The 17357-nt window shown below is 40.1% G+C and overlaps 1 protein-coding gene across 1 annotated transcript; it reads left to right on the plus strand.

The window, feature by feature from the left end:
- Nucleotides 1-16253: 16253 nt before the first annotated feature.
- On the plus strand, nt 16254-17120 carry LOC121987411. The gene is made up of 2 exons (XM_042541214.1): nt 16254-16472; nt 16550-17120. Exons 1-2 carry the CDS (start codon nt 16259-16261, stop codon nt 16876-16878), a joined length of 543 nt encoding a protein of 180 aa, XP_042397148.1. The 5' UTR covers nt 16254-16258; the 3' UTR covers nt 16879-17120.
- Nucleotides 17121-17357: the final 237 nt, after the last annotated feature.

Genomic DNA, 17357 nt, shown 5'->3' on the forward strand with positions numbered 1-17357 from the left:
AACAACAATTCTACAAGCAATCTTCAAAGCTGCGCTCTACGCCGAAATGACTCAAAGACGCTCAGTTGCTGCTCCGACAATCGACGACTACTTCCATAATCTTTTATTGTCAGTATAATCTTTTTAAGTTCAGTACTTGTAATTAATCCTGTAAAGATTCTCAAGCTTATAGTGATTACCCACCAAAAGCGATCAATGATCACAGACCTTGGAGTAAGAGTCGACACAGGCTCCAAACCAAGTAACCAAAAGTGTTTGCGTTGCTTTAGTTTACTTCTATATTTCGCTGCGTATTTACGAAACGAACAAATTAGCCACGAGTTCTATTCACCTCTCCTCTAGTGCTTTTCGATCCTACAATTGGTATCAGAGTGGGGTCACTTCGAATTGGTGAAACCACCATTTAAATATTTTTTCCGTGGTATTAATTCTTTTTGTTTTATTTAATCAGAGTTGGTATAATTACCTTACTCTGATCATTTTATCGCTATTGAAAATTCATTTGTATCGAAGCTGGTGTAACACCACTCGAACTCGCTTATTTAATTATTTTCTACTGCACTACTAATCCAAGACCAAGTCTTGGAACATTCGTAATTTTTTCTTATGTGCGAGTTTCTATTTCAATGGCCCATCAAGAAGGCTATAGCACAGCCCGCCCACCCTCTTTTCCGACGAAGACTTCAGCTATTGGAAGAATCGAATGGAGTACCACCTCCAGACACAAGTTGAGATGTGGATGATCATCAAAACAAGCCTCTCACTTCCACTCGACGGTGCAGGAAAATCAGTATCATGCGAGAACTGAGACACAAGTATGATGAAGAAGATCGAGGGCAATGTTGATGCTACATGTGTTGGTCGGTCCTAGGAAGATCGTACCGGCTCCACTGTACAAAAATTTTGTACAAGTGTCGAACTTTTCCTAAACAACCTATTGTGTTCTTTAGAAATTAAATTAGGAATCGCAAACGGAACTTAACATTATTGATTCCAAATTTAACTTATCTATTCTTAATGGTTTAGATTTGGATCGCAAACGATGCTTAACATTATTGATCCAAATCCACCTATGTTATAAATTCAATTAAATATTAATTTCTAAAATTGGCTTCCAGGACTACATGGCGAGGCACATAACCTTCTTGGGTATGAGAGCATCCACCACCGTCTAGACAAAGCCTTTTAAGGAAAGCTAATATTTAATTTCCTTATATAACTCTAGGTTTAACCAAAAAGAATAATCGAATCACAAATTCAAAAAACAAAGAAAAACACAAACTCGAATTACAATTCAAAAAACTAGAATCTAATGCCTCTTGTGTTTGGAATTTATACAAAAGAAAAACTAGTATGATGCGGAAAATAATTACTAGTTATACCTTCCTTTGTATGCAACGACCTCTTGATCTTCTACCGTATTCCTCTTCTTATCCCAGACGTTGTGTGGGCAACGATCTACTAAGATGAGAACCACCCAAGCCTTTTTCCTTCCTCCTTGCAAGTTTCGGCCAAACCAAGAATCCTCCAAGGATGTAGAATTTCGGCCACCACCACCAAGCTCCAAGGGATGCAAGAAACAAAACCTCCTTTCTCTTCTTCTTCTCCTAGCTAGAACCGGCCACCATCAAAAGCTCCAAAAGAAAGATGAAACTGGCCACTAAAGAAGAAGAGAAGAGGAGAGGGAGAACCTCTAGGGCCGGCCACACCAAGGAGGAAAAGAGAGGAAGAAATAGAATAGAGTCATTTTTCTTGAAGGCACCTCTACCCTCTCTTTTATAATCCTTGGCCTTGGCAAATAAGGAAATTTAAATAAAAACTTCCTTAATTCCTTTGCCATGAAAAGGAATTTTTTTTTAATTAAAAACAATTTCCTCTTCTTAATTATAATGGCCGGCCACCTATAAGCTCCAAACAAGGAGAGTTTTAATTAACACAAGAATTAAAACTTCCTAACTTGTTTCTGGAAATTTATAAAAAATTTCTCCAATAATTTTTCCCTTCATGGTGGGTTATAAAAGGAAATTTTATAAATTAAAATCTTTCTTTTAAACTTGTGGATGATTTTCAAAAAGGAAAGTTTTCTCTAAAATAAAATCTCCTTTCAATCTACAAATAATGAAAGATATCAAATCTTTTCTTAATCTTTTGTAGAAATTTTTAATTTTAAAACTCTCTTTTTAAATCATGAACAAGGTTACAAAAAGGAAAAGTTTTATCAAAATTAAAATCTCCTTTCGATCTACAAATAAGAAAAGATTTCAAATCTTTTCTTAATCTTTTGTAGAAAGCTATAAAAGAAAAGATTTAAATTTTAACTTCTCTTTTAAAATCATGATATCCACATTAAGAAAAGATTAAAAATAAAATCCCTTTTAATATGATGTGGCCGGCCACACCAAGCTTGGGTTCAAGCTAGGGCCGGCCACACCAACTCAACTCATCCTATTTACTTGGCCGACCCAAGCTTGGGTTCCAAGCTTGCTTGGCCGACCCCATTAGGATGGGTATAAAGGTGGGTAAGAAGTGGGTATGTGGTGGGTATAAATCTCTATATACAAGATGCTACGATAGGGACCGAGAGGAAGAATTGGTTTTGGTCTCCCAATGAAATTAAGCTTCCCATGTTCGCCCCGAACACCCAACTTAATTTCATCAATAATAATTTATACCACTAAAGAATTACTATTGAACTACCGCACCAATCTCAAATTACATTTTGGGCTCCTTCTTATTATGAGTGTGTTAGTCTCCCTGTGTTTAAGATGTCGAATGCCCACTAATTAAATGAGTTACCGACAACTCTCTTTAATTAATATCTTAGTCCAAGAATAGTACCACTCAACCTCATTGTCATGTCGGACTAAATCCACCTGTAGGGTTTAACATGACAATCCTTATGAGCTTCTCTTGGGGACATTATCAACCTAGATTACTAGGACACAGTTTCCTTCTATAATCAACAACACACACTATAAGTAATATCATTTCCTAACTTATCGGACCTTTTGATTTATTGAGCTAAATCTCACCCTTTGATAAGTTAAAGAAATGAATACTAAATATATGTGCTTGTTATTATATTAGGATTAAGAGCACATACTTTTATAATAACTAAGGACTTGTTCTTTTATTAAGTCAGTATAAAAAAAACTTTCCTTAAATGGTCCTGCTCAATACACTTAAAATGTACCAGTGTAATTTATTAGTCAAGATAAACGAATACCTAATTACACTACGACTATTCCAATGGTTTGTTCCTTTCCATCTTAGTCGTGAGCTACTGTTTATAATTTATAAAGAACTGATAACACGATCTCTTGTGTGTGACACCACACACTGTGTTATCTACAATATAAATTAATTGAACGACTACACTCAGTATATATAAATGTAGATACTTGACCAATGTGATTCTTATTTCTAAATAAATGTTTATACAAAAGCTAAGCTTTTAGTATATACTCTAACAACATCACTCTTCAATGCGGCTTAACCAAAGAAGAGTTGAACCGAGTCGGCCCGTTCTCAAGTGCAAAAGAACTATGGGAGAAATTGATCGAGCTACATGAGGGAACTTCCAACACGAAGGTAAGCAAACATGACTTAATATTAAATAAACTGTATAACATAAAAATGCAGGAAGACGAAACGGCAGGCCAACTTCACGCGCAGATTCAGGACCTTCTAAACGACCTTCATGCAATCAGACAAAAAGTGGAGAACCGTGACATCATAAGGTATGCATTAAATGCATTTCCGAGGAATGCCTTGTGGGCATCCATGGTAGATGCTTACAAAGTGTCTAACGATTTGTCATTAATAAAATTAGATGAATTATTTTCTAAATTTGAGCTTCATGAATAAACTAATACTACTCCGACCGAGAAAAGTATTGCTTTGATTGCAGGAACGAGCAGAACGCGAGAATCAAAAGCAAAGCCCAGAACTGAACCCGAGTCCGAAGATGAACCGGACCCAGAAGATGACAAAGACAAGATAGCAGCCGAACTCATCAACCTTATACAAAGCTCTACAAAAAGAATAAAGGGTTCACCAAGAAAGACATCAAGAAAGTGATTCAGTCCAAGATGGTGCAATCAAGTCCAAAAGTGAAGTCCGAGGTAACCTGCTATGGTTGCAACAAGAAGGGACACATCAAAGCTAACTGTCCGAACCAAAAGGAAACAAAGAAGAAAAGGAAGAAGAAAGTACTGCAAGCAACATGGGATGAGTATTCTTCAGAAGACTCTGATGAAGAGCTCGAACAGACGAGCTTCCTTGCGCTTACGACCCGGGAACAAGTCGACGAATCTGATACCGAGAGCTAGTAGGAAACAGAATCCGAGAGAAGCCACAGATCTGTATCCATTTCCGAAGGGCCTAACCCTACTGTAAGAACCTCTCAATTAAATAAATTACATAATTTAGTTAACTATCTCATGCGCAAGTTAGCTAAATCCAACATCTGGGTCAAGTCACTTCAAAAGGAAATAGCAATCCTTAAAGAAGTGGCTAACCTAAGCTCATTGACTGACTTCATTCAGACTGGCACTTCAATTAAAGTCCAAAAGCTTGAGGAAGAAAATTTCAGCATGAAAAGTCAAGTCAAGGAACTTAAGGACACGTTGGAACAGTTCACCCTGAGTTCCAAGAATCTTGATATGATTTTTGGAAAACAAAGAGTCGTTTATAATCGATCCGGACTTGGATTTAAGGCTAAACAAAGATACAAATCTTACTTATCACTTGTAAATAGAACAAATAAAAAAAATAGTCCAAGCATGGGTCCCCAAGTCAAACTTGATTAATCAAGTTGGACTTGATCAATATTGGGTCCCCAAGGATCAAATCCATTACCTTAATAGACCCTATCGAGGCTATGATCTAGGGAGAGCCAATAGAAAAATCATTTTTATCAATAAATAGATTTATTTGATGCTTGTCTTATTGCTTTCATTATGCATGCTTAGACTAGGATAGATAAGGACCTAGACTTGGTTTACACTTGACTAGTTAGACCTAGGGGGTTTAGAAAGGAAATTAAATATCCAATTTCTTTGAAAGATTTTGTCTAGAAGTGGTGGATGATCTCATACCCAAGAAGGCCTAGTACCTTGCCATAGCTTGAAAGTCAATCCTTGAAATGAATATTTAATTGGCTGATTGTAAAACCTGAGTCTAACTCAAATGTAAATCATGTTGGTGAAATCATGCCCTAGGTGTTTTCAATGTGTTGACAACTATTTAAGTTTAGGTTAATACGTTTGGATCTAACGTGTGCTGCAAGTTTTGTAGGAAGAAGTCCAAGAAGGTCGAGTACCGGAGTCTTGGCAGGAGAAAGTCCTTGCAGGTCAGAAGACCAGGTGTAAGGCAAGAGAAGTCCAAGGAGGTCGAGGACCGGAGTCTTGGCAAGAAAGTCCAGGGATGCGTTTATCTGGCACGAGGTATTGGTTGGGAAACCAGCAAGCAATCAATTGGTAAATCGATTGAAGCACATAACTGAACAGAATACTATTGAATCGATCAGCCGATCGATTGATGGTCTCTGCGCGAGAGCACAGAATGAACTTGAATCGATCAGCCGATCGAATGGAGTAATCCAATCGATCGGTCAATCGATTCAGATGCTTTCTGCACAAGAACACAGTGCGAACCTGGATCGATCAGCTGATCGATTGGAGATACCCAATCGATAGGTCGATCGATTCACAAGGTTTCTGCACGAAGGAGTAGTGCGATTTCGAATCGATCAGCCGATCGATTGGAGGTAACCAATCGATCGGCCGATCGATTGAACCCACTTCTGTACCTATGAATTATGCGGCTGAATCGATTCAGTGCTAGTCCAATCGATCGTGACGATGCTCAACGACTATATTTGAATTGAGCAGCTGCCATAGGAAATGGGCCAACTATGTCCATACCCCATTGATCGAAGGGACATGAGACTATAGAGGTCCTCAATAACTGTGTAGGATGATGTAAGATATTTTGATGTTTCTGACAAGAAATACAAGTTCTTACCAACTTGTTGGCATCCTCGTGTAAAGTAGGCCAGAAATATCCTGCTAGTAAGATTTTACAGGCCAAGGATCTTCCTCCTATATGACTACCACATGAACCTTGATGAACCTCCTGTAACATAAATTGTATATCTTTTGTGCCAATACACTTGAGCAGAGGTCTAGAAAAAGCCCTTTAATATAATTGTTCTCCTATCATAGTGTATTGAGCAGCTCTTTTCTTAAATATCCTTGTTTGTTCCGCATTACTTGAAAGAATACCCTGCTGTAGATATAATATGATTTGGGCCCTCCAATCACCGTGTATTTCAGCATCAGCTTGTCTCTCGATACAAGATATTAACAAAGCTTGCTCCACAGGCCGATCCAAATTCCATGGTGTTATAGCGGAGGCCAGCTTAGCTAATTCATCTGCTACCTGATTCTCAGATCGAGGAACTTTTTGTATATTTACTTCTTAAAACTGGGACTTCAACTTATCAAATGCCTCAGCATGTAACTTGAGCCTGTCATTATTAATTTTAAAATTACCTGATAGTTGTTGGGCTACTAATTGAGAGTCAGAATAGATGATGACCCGAGCTGCTCCTATATGCCGAGCGGCTTGCAATCCAGCTATCAATGCCTCATATTCTGCCTCATTGTTAGTGGCTCTATAGTTCAACCTGATAGAAAGTTGGAGTCTGTCTTCCCTTGGAGATATGAGAAGAACACCAATTCCGCTACCTTGCCTGGTTGAGGAGTCATCCACATAAACTTTCCAGATATTTTCTTCCTCAGGGCCTTGAACTTCTATAATGAAGTCTGCTAGAGCTTGTGCCTTGATGGCCGAGCGGGGTTGATATTATATGTCATATTCACCAAGTTCAGTCGTCCATTTGATCAGCTGATCTGATGCCTCTGGGTTGAGTAACACCCGTCCAAGGGTACTGTTGGTCAATACAACAATTTCATGTGATAAGAAATATGGACGCAACCTCTGAGCAGTCAACACTAATGCATAAGCTAACTTTTCTAGTGTAGTATATCTACACTCAGCTCCTTTTAATAAATGGCTAGAGAAATATATAGGTTGTTGTTCCTTTCCCTCCTGCCTAACTAATACAGAGCCTACTGCGTTTTCATTAGCTGACAAATATACCCAGAGGGTCTCTCCTATTATAGGCTTAGCTAATACAGGAAGAGTAGATAAGTAATCTTTTAACTCTTGAAAGGCCTTATCACATTCCTCATTCCACTGAAATTTGTTTGACTTTCGGAGTATCTTAAAGAAGTGGAAGCTACGATCGGCCGACCGGGAAATGAACCTAGACAAGGGTGTAATCCGGCCAGTAAGTCTTTGAGCTTCTCTCATGTTGCGCAGAGGCTCCATGTTCTGAAGTGCCTTGACTTTGCTCGGGTTGGCCTCTATTCCTCGCTCGGACACCATATACCCCAGGAATTTTCCCCCTTTTACTCCAAATAAACATTTGCTTGGGTTCAGCTTGAGCCCATATTGCCTCAATGTCTTGCAAGTCTCCTCTACATCCCTGCACAAATCAACAGCTTGAAGAGACTTAATTAAAATATCATCAACATATACTTCCATATTTCTTCCAATCTTCTTCTGGAAGACCTTGTTCATAAGCCTCTGATAAGTTGCTCCTGCATTTTTCAATCCGAAGGGCATAACATTATAACAATAAGTACCCTCAGATGTTATAAAACTGACCTTTTCTTGATCCTCTTTAGCTAGGGGGACCTGATGATAGCCTTGATAAGCGTCCAGCATAGAGATGTACTCACACCCAGCAGTGGAGTCTACCAATTGATCGATCTTAGGTAATGGATAATAATCTTTTGGGCAAGCCTTGTTGAGATCCCGGAAATCAATGCATACTCTCCATTTGTTTCCTGGCTTGGAGACTAGAACTACATTAGCTAGCCAGTTAGGAAATTGTACCTCCCTGATGTAACCAGCCTCCATGAGCTTAGTTATTTCTTCTTTGATGATTTGGTTCTGTTCCGCGCTAAAATTTCTTTTCCTTTGCATGACCGGGCAGGCATCTGGGAAGACATGTAGAGAATGCTCCATGACTGTAGGAGACACGCCCGAGACCTCTTTGGGCGTCCAGGCAAATACATCATTATTCTTCTTTAGACATTGCACTAGTTTGGCTTTCAAAGTGGGGTCAAGATCAGCTGCAACATAAGTAGTAGCCTCAGGTCGCCCAGTCTGAATTTGGACTTCTTCCTTCTCTTCATAAACCAGCACAGGCGTCTTTTCTTGGATGACATTGACTTCCATTTTTTGAATTTTTCGGGCAGCATTAGTTTCAGCTCGAACGATCTCTACATAACATTTTCTAGCTATCTTCTAATCACCTCATACTTCTCCAACCTGATCATCAATAGGAAATTTAATTTTTTGACAGAAAGTAGAAACGACCGCCCTAAACTCGTTTAAGGCTGGTCGACCCAGTATCACATTATAAGAAGATGGGGCATCCACCACCATAAAATAAGACCTTCTTGTTCTCATTAGGGGCTCCTCCCCTAGAGATATGGGCAGCTTTATTTGACCAAGCGGTTGCACTTCATTACCCGTGAATCCATATAAAGGAGTTACCATCTGTTGAAGCTCGCTCGGGTCGATCTGTAATTGATCAAAGGCCTTCTTAAAGATAATATTGACAGAACTACCAGTGTTAATAAAGGTACGAGAAACAGTATAATTGGCTATCACGGCCTTGATTATCAATGCATCATCATGGGAAATTTCTACTCCCTCCAAATCTCTAGGTCCAAAACTTATTTCTAGGCCAGTTGCTCGTTCCATACTACATCCTATAGCATGAATCTCCAGTCTTCGTGCATGTGCTTTTCTGGCTCTGTTAGAATCTCCATCGGTGGGCCCGCTCGCGATCATATTGATATTACCCCGAGTGGCATTACTCCTATTTTCTTCTTGTCGGGTTGTCGTGGCTTCAGAAGGAGCCTTTTTCCACACCTGGCTCGTACCGGCCGGGGTAGGCAATGTCTCTTACTGAGGTTCGACCGGGCGATATTCCAATTTAAGCGGGCTTTGCTGCCTGGGGTACTGCTGCCGATAATAATTTTACCTTTGGTAATGCTCCTTGTTTGCTCTTTTATTCCTTAAAACAAAACAATCTTCGGTGTGATGACTACTAGTTTTATGATAAGTGCACCATCTTCTCGGTGCTTCTGGCTGTATCTCTACATGCTGTACTGCTTGCGGGCGATATTCTGGATGGCACTGAGCTGGATGAACTGCTCGAGGTCCTCTAGATGGAGGAACAAGAGTAGGAGCCTTTTCCTTAATCGGAGTAGGAGAAGAAGTGGTGCCCTCTTTTCTGCGGGCAGCTTGAGCTTCCTCAACATTGATAAATTCAGTGGCTCGTTCAATTAAGGAGTCAAAATTGGTAGGAGGATTTCTTGCTAGATCTTTAAAAAAATCATTATCATTTAAACCCTGAGAGAAGGCGCTCACTAAGATTTTAATAGTAGCATTAGGTACATCGATAGCTACCTGATTGAACCTTTTGATGTAGGCTCGGATGGACTCTTTAGATGCTTGCTTAATTGAAAATAGACTCCAAGGAGTCTTATGATACCTTTTGTTGATAGAAAAGTGATGCAAAAAAACTTTCTTGAAGTCTTTGAATTTTCGGATAGACTTTTCTGGCAGTCTCTTGAACCAGCGTTGTGCGACTCCTCCGAGGGTAGTAAGAAACATCCGACATTTCACCCCATCAGAGAATTATTGTAATAATGCTACATTCTTGAATTTTAAAAGATGATATTCTGGATCTGTTGTTCCAGTGTACTCGCCGATCTGAAGATTTTGATACCGCTTAGGAAGCGGATCATCTAGTACACTTTGAGAGAATAGGGAGATGACTTTTTCTGTTGAGCTATCACTAATTATCATTTTAATCTTACGCTTTTTTTTGTCTGGTGCTTAGCCAGAAGATTCTTGGAACATGGGCCTTCGACCCCCCTGCTCCATGGGAGTGCGAAGAAAAGCTCGTGGACATCTTGTCGAAGAAACTGCAACTGGAGGGAAATACGCATGTTCTTCTTCTTCTGGTTCTTTTCCCTTTCAGTGCTCAATAGTTGAAATCGCTGGATTATGAACTGTTGGCAGGGTAGCTCCAGTATGCGCTTGAAGTTGTTGTTGTTGTTGTTGCAGGGCTTTTTATACGTGAGAATTAATGAGGAAATCCAGATCCTCACGGCTGATGGTGAGTAGGTTTGATTTTCCGGCCTCTTCCATCTTGTAGTCTCAGATTCAGGTGAAGTTTCCCACAGACGACGCCTTACCTCTTATGAGGTTCCTGGGACAATGCCCATCCGGGCTTCTTTATGTTTATTATTCTAGCTAGCACTAGACTATATTGGTCTTCCTTCTTGAAGGCATGTCTCGGTCGATATTGGTCTACCTCCTTTGAGGTATATCCCGACCGACATTGGTCTACCTCCTTTGAGGTATATCTTGACCGATATTGGACTCCCTTCTTGAAGGCATGTCTCGGTAGATATTGGTCTACCTCCTTTGAGTTATATCCCGACCGATATTGGTCTACCTCCTTTGAGGTACATCCCGACCGATATTGGCCTACTTCTTTTGAGGTGTATCCCGGCCGATATTGGTCTTCCTTCTTGAAGGCATGTCTCGGTCGATATTGGTCTACCTCTTTTGAGGTATATCCTGACCGACATTGGTCTACCTCCTTTGAGATATATCCCAACCGATATTGGACTATCTCCTTTGAGGCATATCTCGGTCGATATTGGCCTATCCCCCCGGAGGTATGTCCCGGCCGATATTGGCCTATCCCCCTGGAGATATATTCCCTTTCCCTCCTTTATCGGGGGTTCATAAAACCTAACCCATATCACTAGCCTTCCCTTCAATCTAGTCGAAGGAGGAGTAGACGATTGACTAGACACAAGTTTGATTTTTGTTTTTTCCCTGCCCGTGACTTTGCCACAGGTACCGAAGTGACCTTACAAATTTTGTGTACAACTATCTCGTGGACAGTAATCCCGTGAACCTTAGTACAGTGATTCCTTGGGTTCATTGATCCTTTAAATAGGGCTACAATCCTCTCTTCGTTCATCACCCATCTCAGTTCTTCTCCTTCCTTGCTAACTTTCCCTGCTAAGAGTATGGTATGGGATCCCCCTTTTTTTGGGGGTGATTCTTGTTGGACAAGGCGGGATCTATGTATGAGTTTATTCAAGTTTCTACTTCGGCTAACTCTAGGGTTCGAGAAACTCTCCCAAAAAGCGACGTTTCTTGAGATTTAACGTCTCTAACCAAATGCGCAGCTGCTCTGAAGACTCAATGAGCTTCAGAGGAATTCTCCTTACTAACGGAGGACCAACAAAATAGCTTATGGGTGTCTCTACGAACGCGTAGCCCATGTTACCTTTGGGCTAGGGTTGGTTGCTCTAGTTGCAGAACTCCGGGGCTCGAACAGGGGAGAGGCTCTTTCAGTCACCTTTGCACCACGGCCTGAATAGATCTATCCCCTTCCCCTTGCCCTTGAGTCTTTCTGCTTCATAGTTTTCTTCGTCCCGGGCAAAATATTGCCACTTCTGATGCCCGGGCAAGCTTTTTTCGTGCCAGGTAAAATATTCCCACTTCTGCTCCATGGTAAGTTTGACTCCAATGGGATTGAAATTTTCTAAGCCTCCCGGGAGCTTATGTTTGTAACTTTGGTTATCTGTTTGAGGTTTAATGTTCTGAGGGGAAATGTAATGTTATGTATTTGACCAGATTCTAAGTGTAAAAATAATCTTTTGTATTGAATCGAATGATTCTATTGAACCCTTTTAATTCCTAAGAATAGATGTGATGTTGTGCTCCCTAATATTCACTCATTGTTACTTTAACAAATATTCCCTTGTTTTATTATAAACAAGGTTGTCTCGGTCCATGTTACATTTATTGTGGCTAATCGTTATATCGACCGATACTCGCTTGTTTATTACAAACAAGGTTATCTTGACCGACATTATACTTATCTATTATAGCTAAAGTTATGTCATTCAATATGAACAAAAAATCATCTCGATCAATGCTAGTTTATACTACATAATGACATTAATTTAAAACATGTTATACGCCTAAATAGCTTTCCTTAATTTTTCTTGTTTCTAACCTGGACTTAGTCAAACTCAGTCTCTCTCCCTTTATTATGTCTAGTAAACTACGTCTTCTTTCAAAACTTCCTGGTTTGTGATTGGCTTTTTTCTCCGGTAAGAGAATGTTGGAAGCATATAACGAGGTGTTACCAACCCCAGCGTGATCTGATCTATCGCATCCAGCATAAATGTTTCTTTATGATTATGTGACACATACTTTCTCTCTCTTCTACGTCATGTAAGCCTTTGCCCTTATAATCCTCAGCGTCTACTGAGATAAAAATGTTTTGATCTGACGACGGCTGTGTGTTTTTCAAACCCTAAACCCTTTGTCTTCTTTTCGACTTTGTCCCTTCTTTTCTTACCTTAGCGTTCTTTTCTTGCTGCAGTTTTCGATCAAACCTCGTGCTCACCGTTTTTCGGCGATCTCTTTCCTTGCTTTCAGTAAGTAATCTGTTGTTCTGCTAGCCTTTACTCTTGTCTATGGCTGAGGAAGCAATTGCTCCTTGGTATGTCCAAATGTCTTCTTCCTTTGATAAAAGTGCTAGGCTCACCATCCGTCGTCAATATGAAATCCCCAGGGAGTATAACATCTTAATCCTGAAACCAGATGATCATCCTCATCGTCCCCCAGCTAATTGCGTGACTTTTTTCAAGGATCAGTTGATAGGAGGTTTAAGGTTTCCCATTCCTCCTTTCCTAATCGAAATAAGCCAGTATTTTGACATTCCTTTGCAACAGTTTGCCCCTAACGCCTTTCATTATCTATGTGGTGCTTACATGCTATTTCGTCTGCTAGATATCCTTCCTACTCCTCAAAACTTCTTCATGTTTTCTTACCCCAAGTGTTCGGAACCTGGTGTTTTCTTGTTCCAGTCCCGGACTAAAATGGTTCTTTTTGAGGATATGCCTTCGTCTCTTAAAGCTTGGAAATCCCGCTTCTTCTTCATAAAGTTTCCAGGACCCATTCCTTGGTCTTATGCTTGGAAATCCTCCTTACCCCCCTTGCCCAATGTCAGGGAGTTTCATCTCCATCATTATTTTCCTATCTATTGTGAAAAGTTGTTGAATCGTCGACTTTCTATTCCCAAGTGGATGAAAGTCGATCTTCTATACTTGTTCGGCCTAAGCCCCGTCAAGCCTGATACACAAGGCTCTTTAGGTAAAACCCTGTTTCTTTCTCGTTGATTTTAACTAACTAAACTATTTTTCTTTTCTATGTAGTGGAGAGCTTTTATTCTTCTTTGCTCGACGAAGAACTGTGTCTGGCGGAGAACGCAATTCGCGTCAAAGAAGAAGAGCTTCTGGCTGCTATTACTCCACCACCTCTAATCGAAGAGCCGACTCCTTTAGCTGTGGCACCCAGCTCTTCGGCGGTTCCTGAGGCTCCCAAAGGTGTTCCTGCAGAAATCCCTGTTGTTTCTTCACCTGCTGTTGCTTTACCAGTGGTTGCTGCTACCTCATCAGCTGCCACTCTTCCTATTATTGAACTTACGTCTACTGGGAGCTCTGGTAAATCAACAACTGAAGTTGCTACCTGTAAACGCCCTGGGCGCAAACTTACTAGGGCTCCCCCCCCCCCCAAAAGGAGACTCATCCTTCCTGGCGATGAGCTGGTTTCAGAAGGTTTTACTCCTACCGACCTTCCTTCTGACGAACCTACTTTGGCCGAGCTATATCCTTCTCTAACCTTCACTGCCTCACCTTCTTCCAGCACCAGTGCCCCTGGTGATGCTTCTTTCACCTTCCCTTTATCTATTCTAGAATTCGGATCTTTACCTTCCTCGCCCTCTTCTTATTTAGTCTTTGCTCCTCCATCTATTCCTACTTCCTCCTTCTTCGTTGGTCCTTCTGCTATTCCCGTCCTCCCCATATTACTAGGAGGTTCCTTTGCTAATGCTTGGGATAAAGTTCATCCCATTTTTTAAGAACTCACCACTCCCGAAACAATTGATCATTTTTCCCATAATGAGAATCAGGTATGTTTATTAACGTCCGCTTTCTATTCATTAGCGATTATCTCATGACCCTTTACTATATTTCTAGTGATGGATAGAAAATATGGGCTTGTCTCGGCTAATGCACAATTTATACAACGAGAACAAGAAGCTGAGATCCGAGAACGCCAAGCTGAAACAATAAGTTACTGAGTTATCTTCTGCTACATTTTCTGCTGCCTCCCAGAAACAACTAGAAGTCCAAATTGAAATTCTTCAGACATAATTCAAATCAGCTACGGATCTTAACTAAGAATTAACTTCCAAGATTGGCAAATTAAAGGCTGATTATAAAGCGGAATTGGCTGAGAAACTTAAAGCCTTGTAGTTAAAGGATGATGAAATAACTTCTTTAAACACCTCGCTAAATTCAGCTAAAACCGAGGTTTTTGTCAAAGAAAATGAACCGAAGACTTCCCAGACGACTTTGGTGGTCTACAAGGTGAACGAAGATACTCGCTACAAAGAAAGGGCCACCATCATGATTGAATCCACTGAATTCAATAGGCCGATCGTGAAGTCAATCTTAGTAGCCTTTACTGCGGGAGCTAAAGGGGCGGTTCAACAATTGCGAGAGGAAAACTACTTATCTCGTGATCCCCCTCCCAACTTCCTAAATCGTCGCAAACTTATTGATGATAGGCCTCCTGATTTATTCCCTTAGCTGACCTTTTCTTACTTATATTCGAATCCCTGTAAAGGGGGACTGGGACTTTGTGATGACAATCTTAGTGAACTTATGTAAAGTGGATCCTCTCTTTTTCATTGTTAAATCTGCCTTTCCTCATGATGATTGTTTGTTTTGTTTAAATATATTGGATATCACTTGGCCGACTATCATAAACTCCGCCCAACCTCTTATAATATTTTCTATTTCGACCGCTCTTATCATGACCGGCCGGTATATACCAATGCTGACAAATATCGTTCGATATTTTACAGCTAATTGTATCCCGTTTGATTTAGTGCAACCCTATTGTCGTATTTTCGATATTGGTAGATTTGTTATACTCGACCAATTTATACTTACATCATCTTATGTATTATATTTTGATCAAATTTCATATGGTGGATGTTACCTGGCTTACCATTACAAACCTTTGGTCGACATATCTGAATAGCATTTATCTCGGCCGATCTTACTATGACCGACCGATTCATATTCACACTTGTGAATCTCGTCCGGTATCCTTTAATCAAGTCCTGTCTATCAACTAATGTCTCATACCTAGATTTCGCCCGGTATATTATGCTCATTTGGGTTTATTGTTTTATTAAACAAATAATCCAAACTTACAGTACCTGACCGATTTTTCTTATATCCGTCGGACTTTCTTAAGAATTAAAATTATATCTAGGGAAACTTTTCGCATTTTTCGAGGAAGATTACTTAACTCCACCTCTTTTTCTTGGGATTCATTCCCCTTTTTGGAATTTGATTTTATCCTTTAATGTTGTCACCCTTTTATGACGATTGGCATTCCGAGTGCTTTTTCTTTATGTTTCTTCTACTATCTTTATTTGGGGGTTTTAGCACAGGACCGAAAGGAAAACAAGAGTTTTAAGAAGTTCTCTCCCGCTTTCCCACTTTTCTCTTCATCTCCTTCGATTCATCTTCCTTCTACTGTTTCACCATGACAACTTCCCCTCCTGCATGGTTCCTTTCATGTGCTTCTGATCTTACGGAGACAGAAGAGGTGGATTTGAAGGTGACTTATGGTCTTCCTTATTATATCGTTCGCCCTACTCCACTAGATAGTCCACATCTTCCTCCTTTAGGGTGTATATTTATCTTCCGAGAACAAGTCCTACAAGGTTTTCGATTCCCTCTTCATCCCTTTTTATCTGATGTTAGTGTATACTTCAATATTCCCCTTAACCAGCTTATCCCTCAGTCTTTTTCTATTCTCGTGGATTTCATTGGAGTATCTAAACTGCTAGATTTTCCTTTATCATCTTTTTCATCACTTCTTCGTTCCGCGTCAGATAAACATGAGTGTCTTCAAGTTTCAGTCTCGCCCTAAGGCTATTTTGTTTAACCGCATTCCCCCTCAAGGGGAATGGCGCCATAATTTTTTCAGTATGCGTCTCCCTTCTCCTTCTCCTTTTCCTATCCAATGGATATGTGATTTACCTCCGGTTCCTAGTACTCATAATCTCCTTAATGATCCCTCTGTTGCCTTTGCTTTATCTAAATTGAGGGGAGCAAAATTCAGCTTGCCACATTTAATTGTGGAGGGTTTGATGTTTCCTTTCGGGATAAGCAATATTGACACCCCCTTGGATGGCTCTTTCGGTACGTATAAACGTTTTACCCTACGTTTACTGATTAGTATATCTTCTTTATAATGGTGCTTAATTCCTATGTTTCAGCTGATGCCCTTCTCCCGGCTTTCATGTACAAGAACCCTACTATGACTAAGTCCTTTGTGAATAATCTCGGAGAAGAGTGGCTGCGAATTCGACGAGCTAATCCTAATTCCTCTACCTTGGGCCTACTGTCTAAAGAAGAACAACAAGTAGAAACTGTTGCAGCCATGGAAGAGGAAGAAGAACAGCCTTTCGTTGCTTTAATCAAAAAGCCAAGGCTTACTGAGAATGTACCCTTTGGTGATCTTTTTGGTACTTTCGTGCAAGCTCCTCTTGTTCCGACGCCTTTTTCTCTTGAGAGAGGTAAGCAAATCTTTATTATGTTGTGCTAAAAGGATTTAGAAAAGCAAATCTTTATTATGTTGATCTTTCATATGCTTCTAACCCTCCTATTAAGTGCTTGATATCAAAAGAAGAGGAAGGATGACTATGACATAGAAGACTTGGACATATCAACATGAGGAACATAGACAAGGTAGCCTAGATGGGGCTAGTAAAGGGACTACCAATGATCAAGTACATCAAGGACAAGTTGTGTGATGCATGTCAAGAGGGTAAGTAATCAAGGTCATCACACAAAGGTAAAACTTTAACTAACACTTCATTACCATTAGAGTTATTGCATTTGGATCTTTTTGATTGTCATAGAACACCTTCTTTGATAAGTAACAAATATTGTTTGGTGATAGTTGATGATTACTCTAGATATACTTGGGTGTATTTCTTGAAACATAAGGGGGAAACCTTGGAAACAATCATAGGATTTACCAAGAGGGTAGAAAACGAGAAGAACCTAAAAATTGATAGAATT

The sequence above is a fragment of the Zingiber officinale genome, chromosome 5B, assembly GCF_018446385.1.
Source record: "Zingiber officinale cultivar Zhangliang chromosome 5B, Zo_v1.1, whole genome shotgun sequence".
Lineage (NCBI taxonomy): Eukaryota > Viridiplantae > Streptophyta > Magnoliopsida > Zingiberales > Zingiberaceae > Zingiber > Zingiber officinale.

Excerpts from the sequence above, each read along its gene's own strand:
- LOC121987411 (XM_042541214.1), top strand. The coding sequence starts at position 16,259 with ATGCGTCTCCCTTCTCCTTCTCCTTTTCCTATCCAATGGATATGTGAT. Across the intron at positions 16,473-16,549 it reads CCCCTTGGATGGCTCTTTCG|CTGATGCCCTTCTCCCGGCT; the intron begins GTACGTATAAAC and ends CCTATGTTTCAG.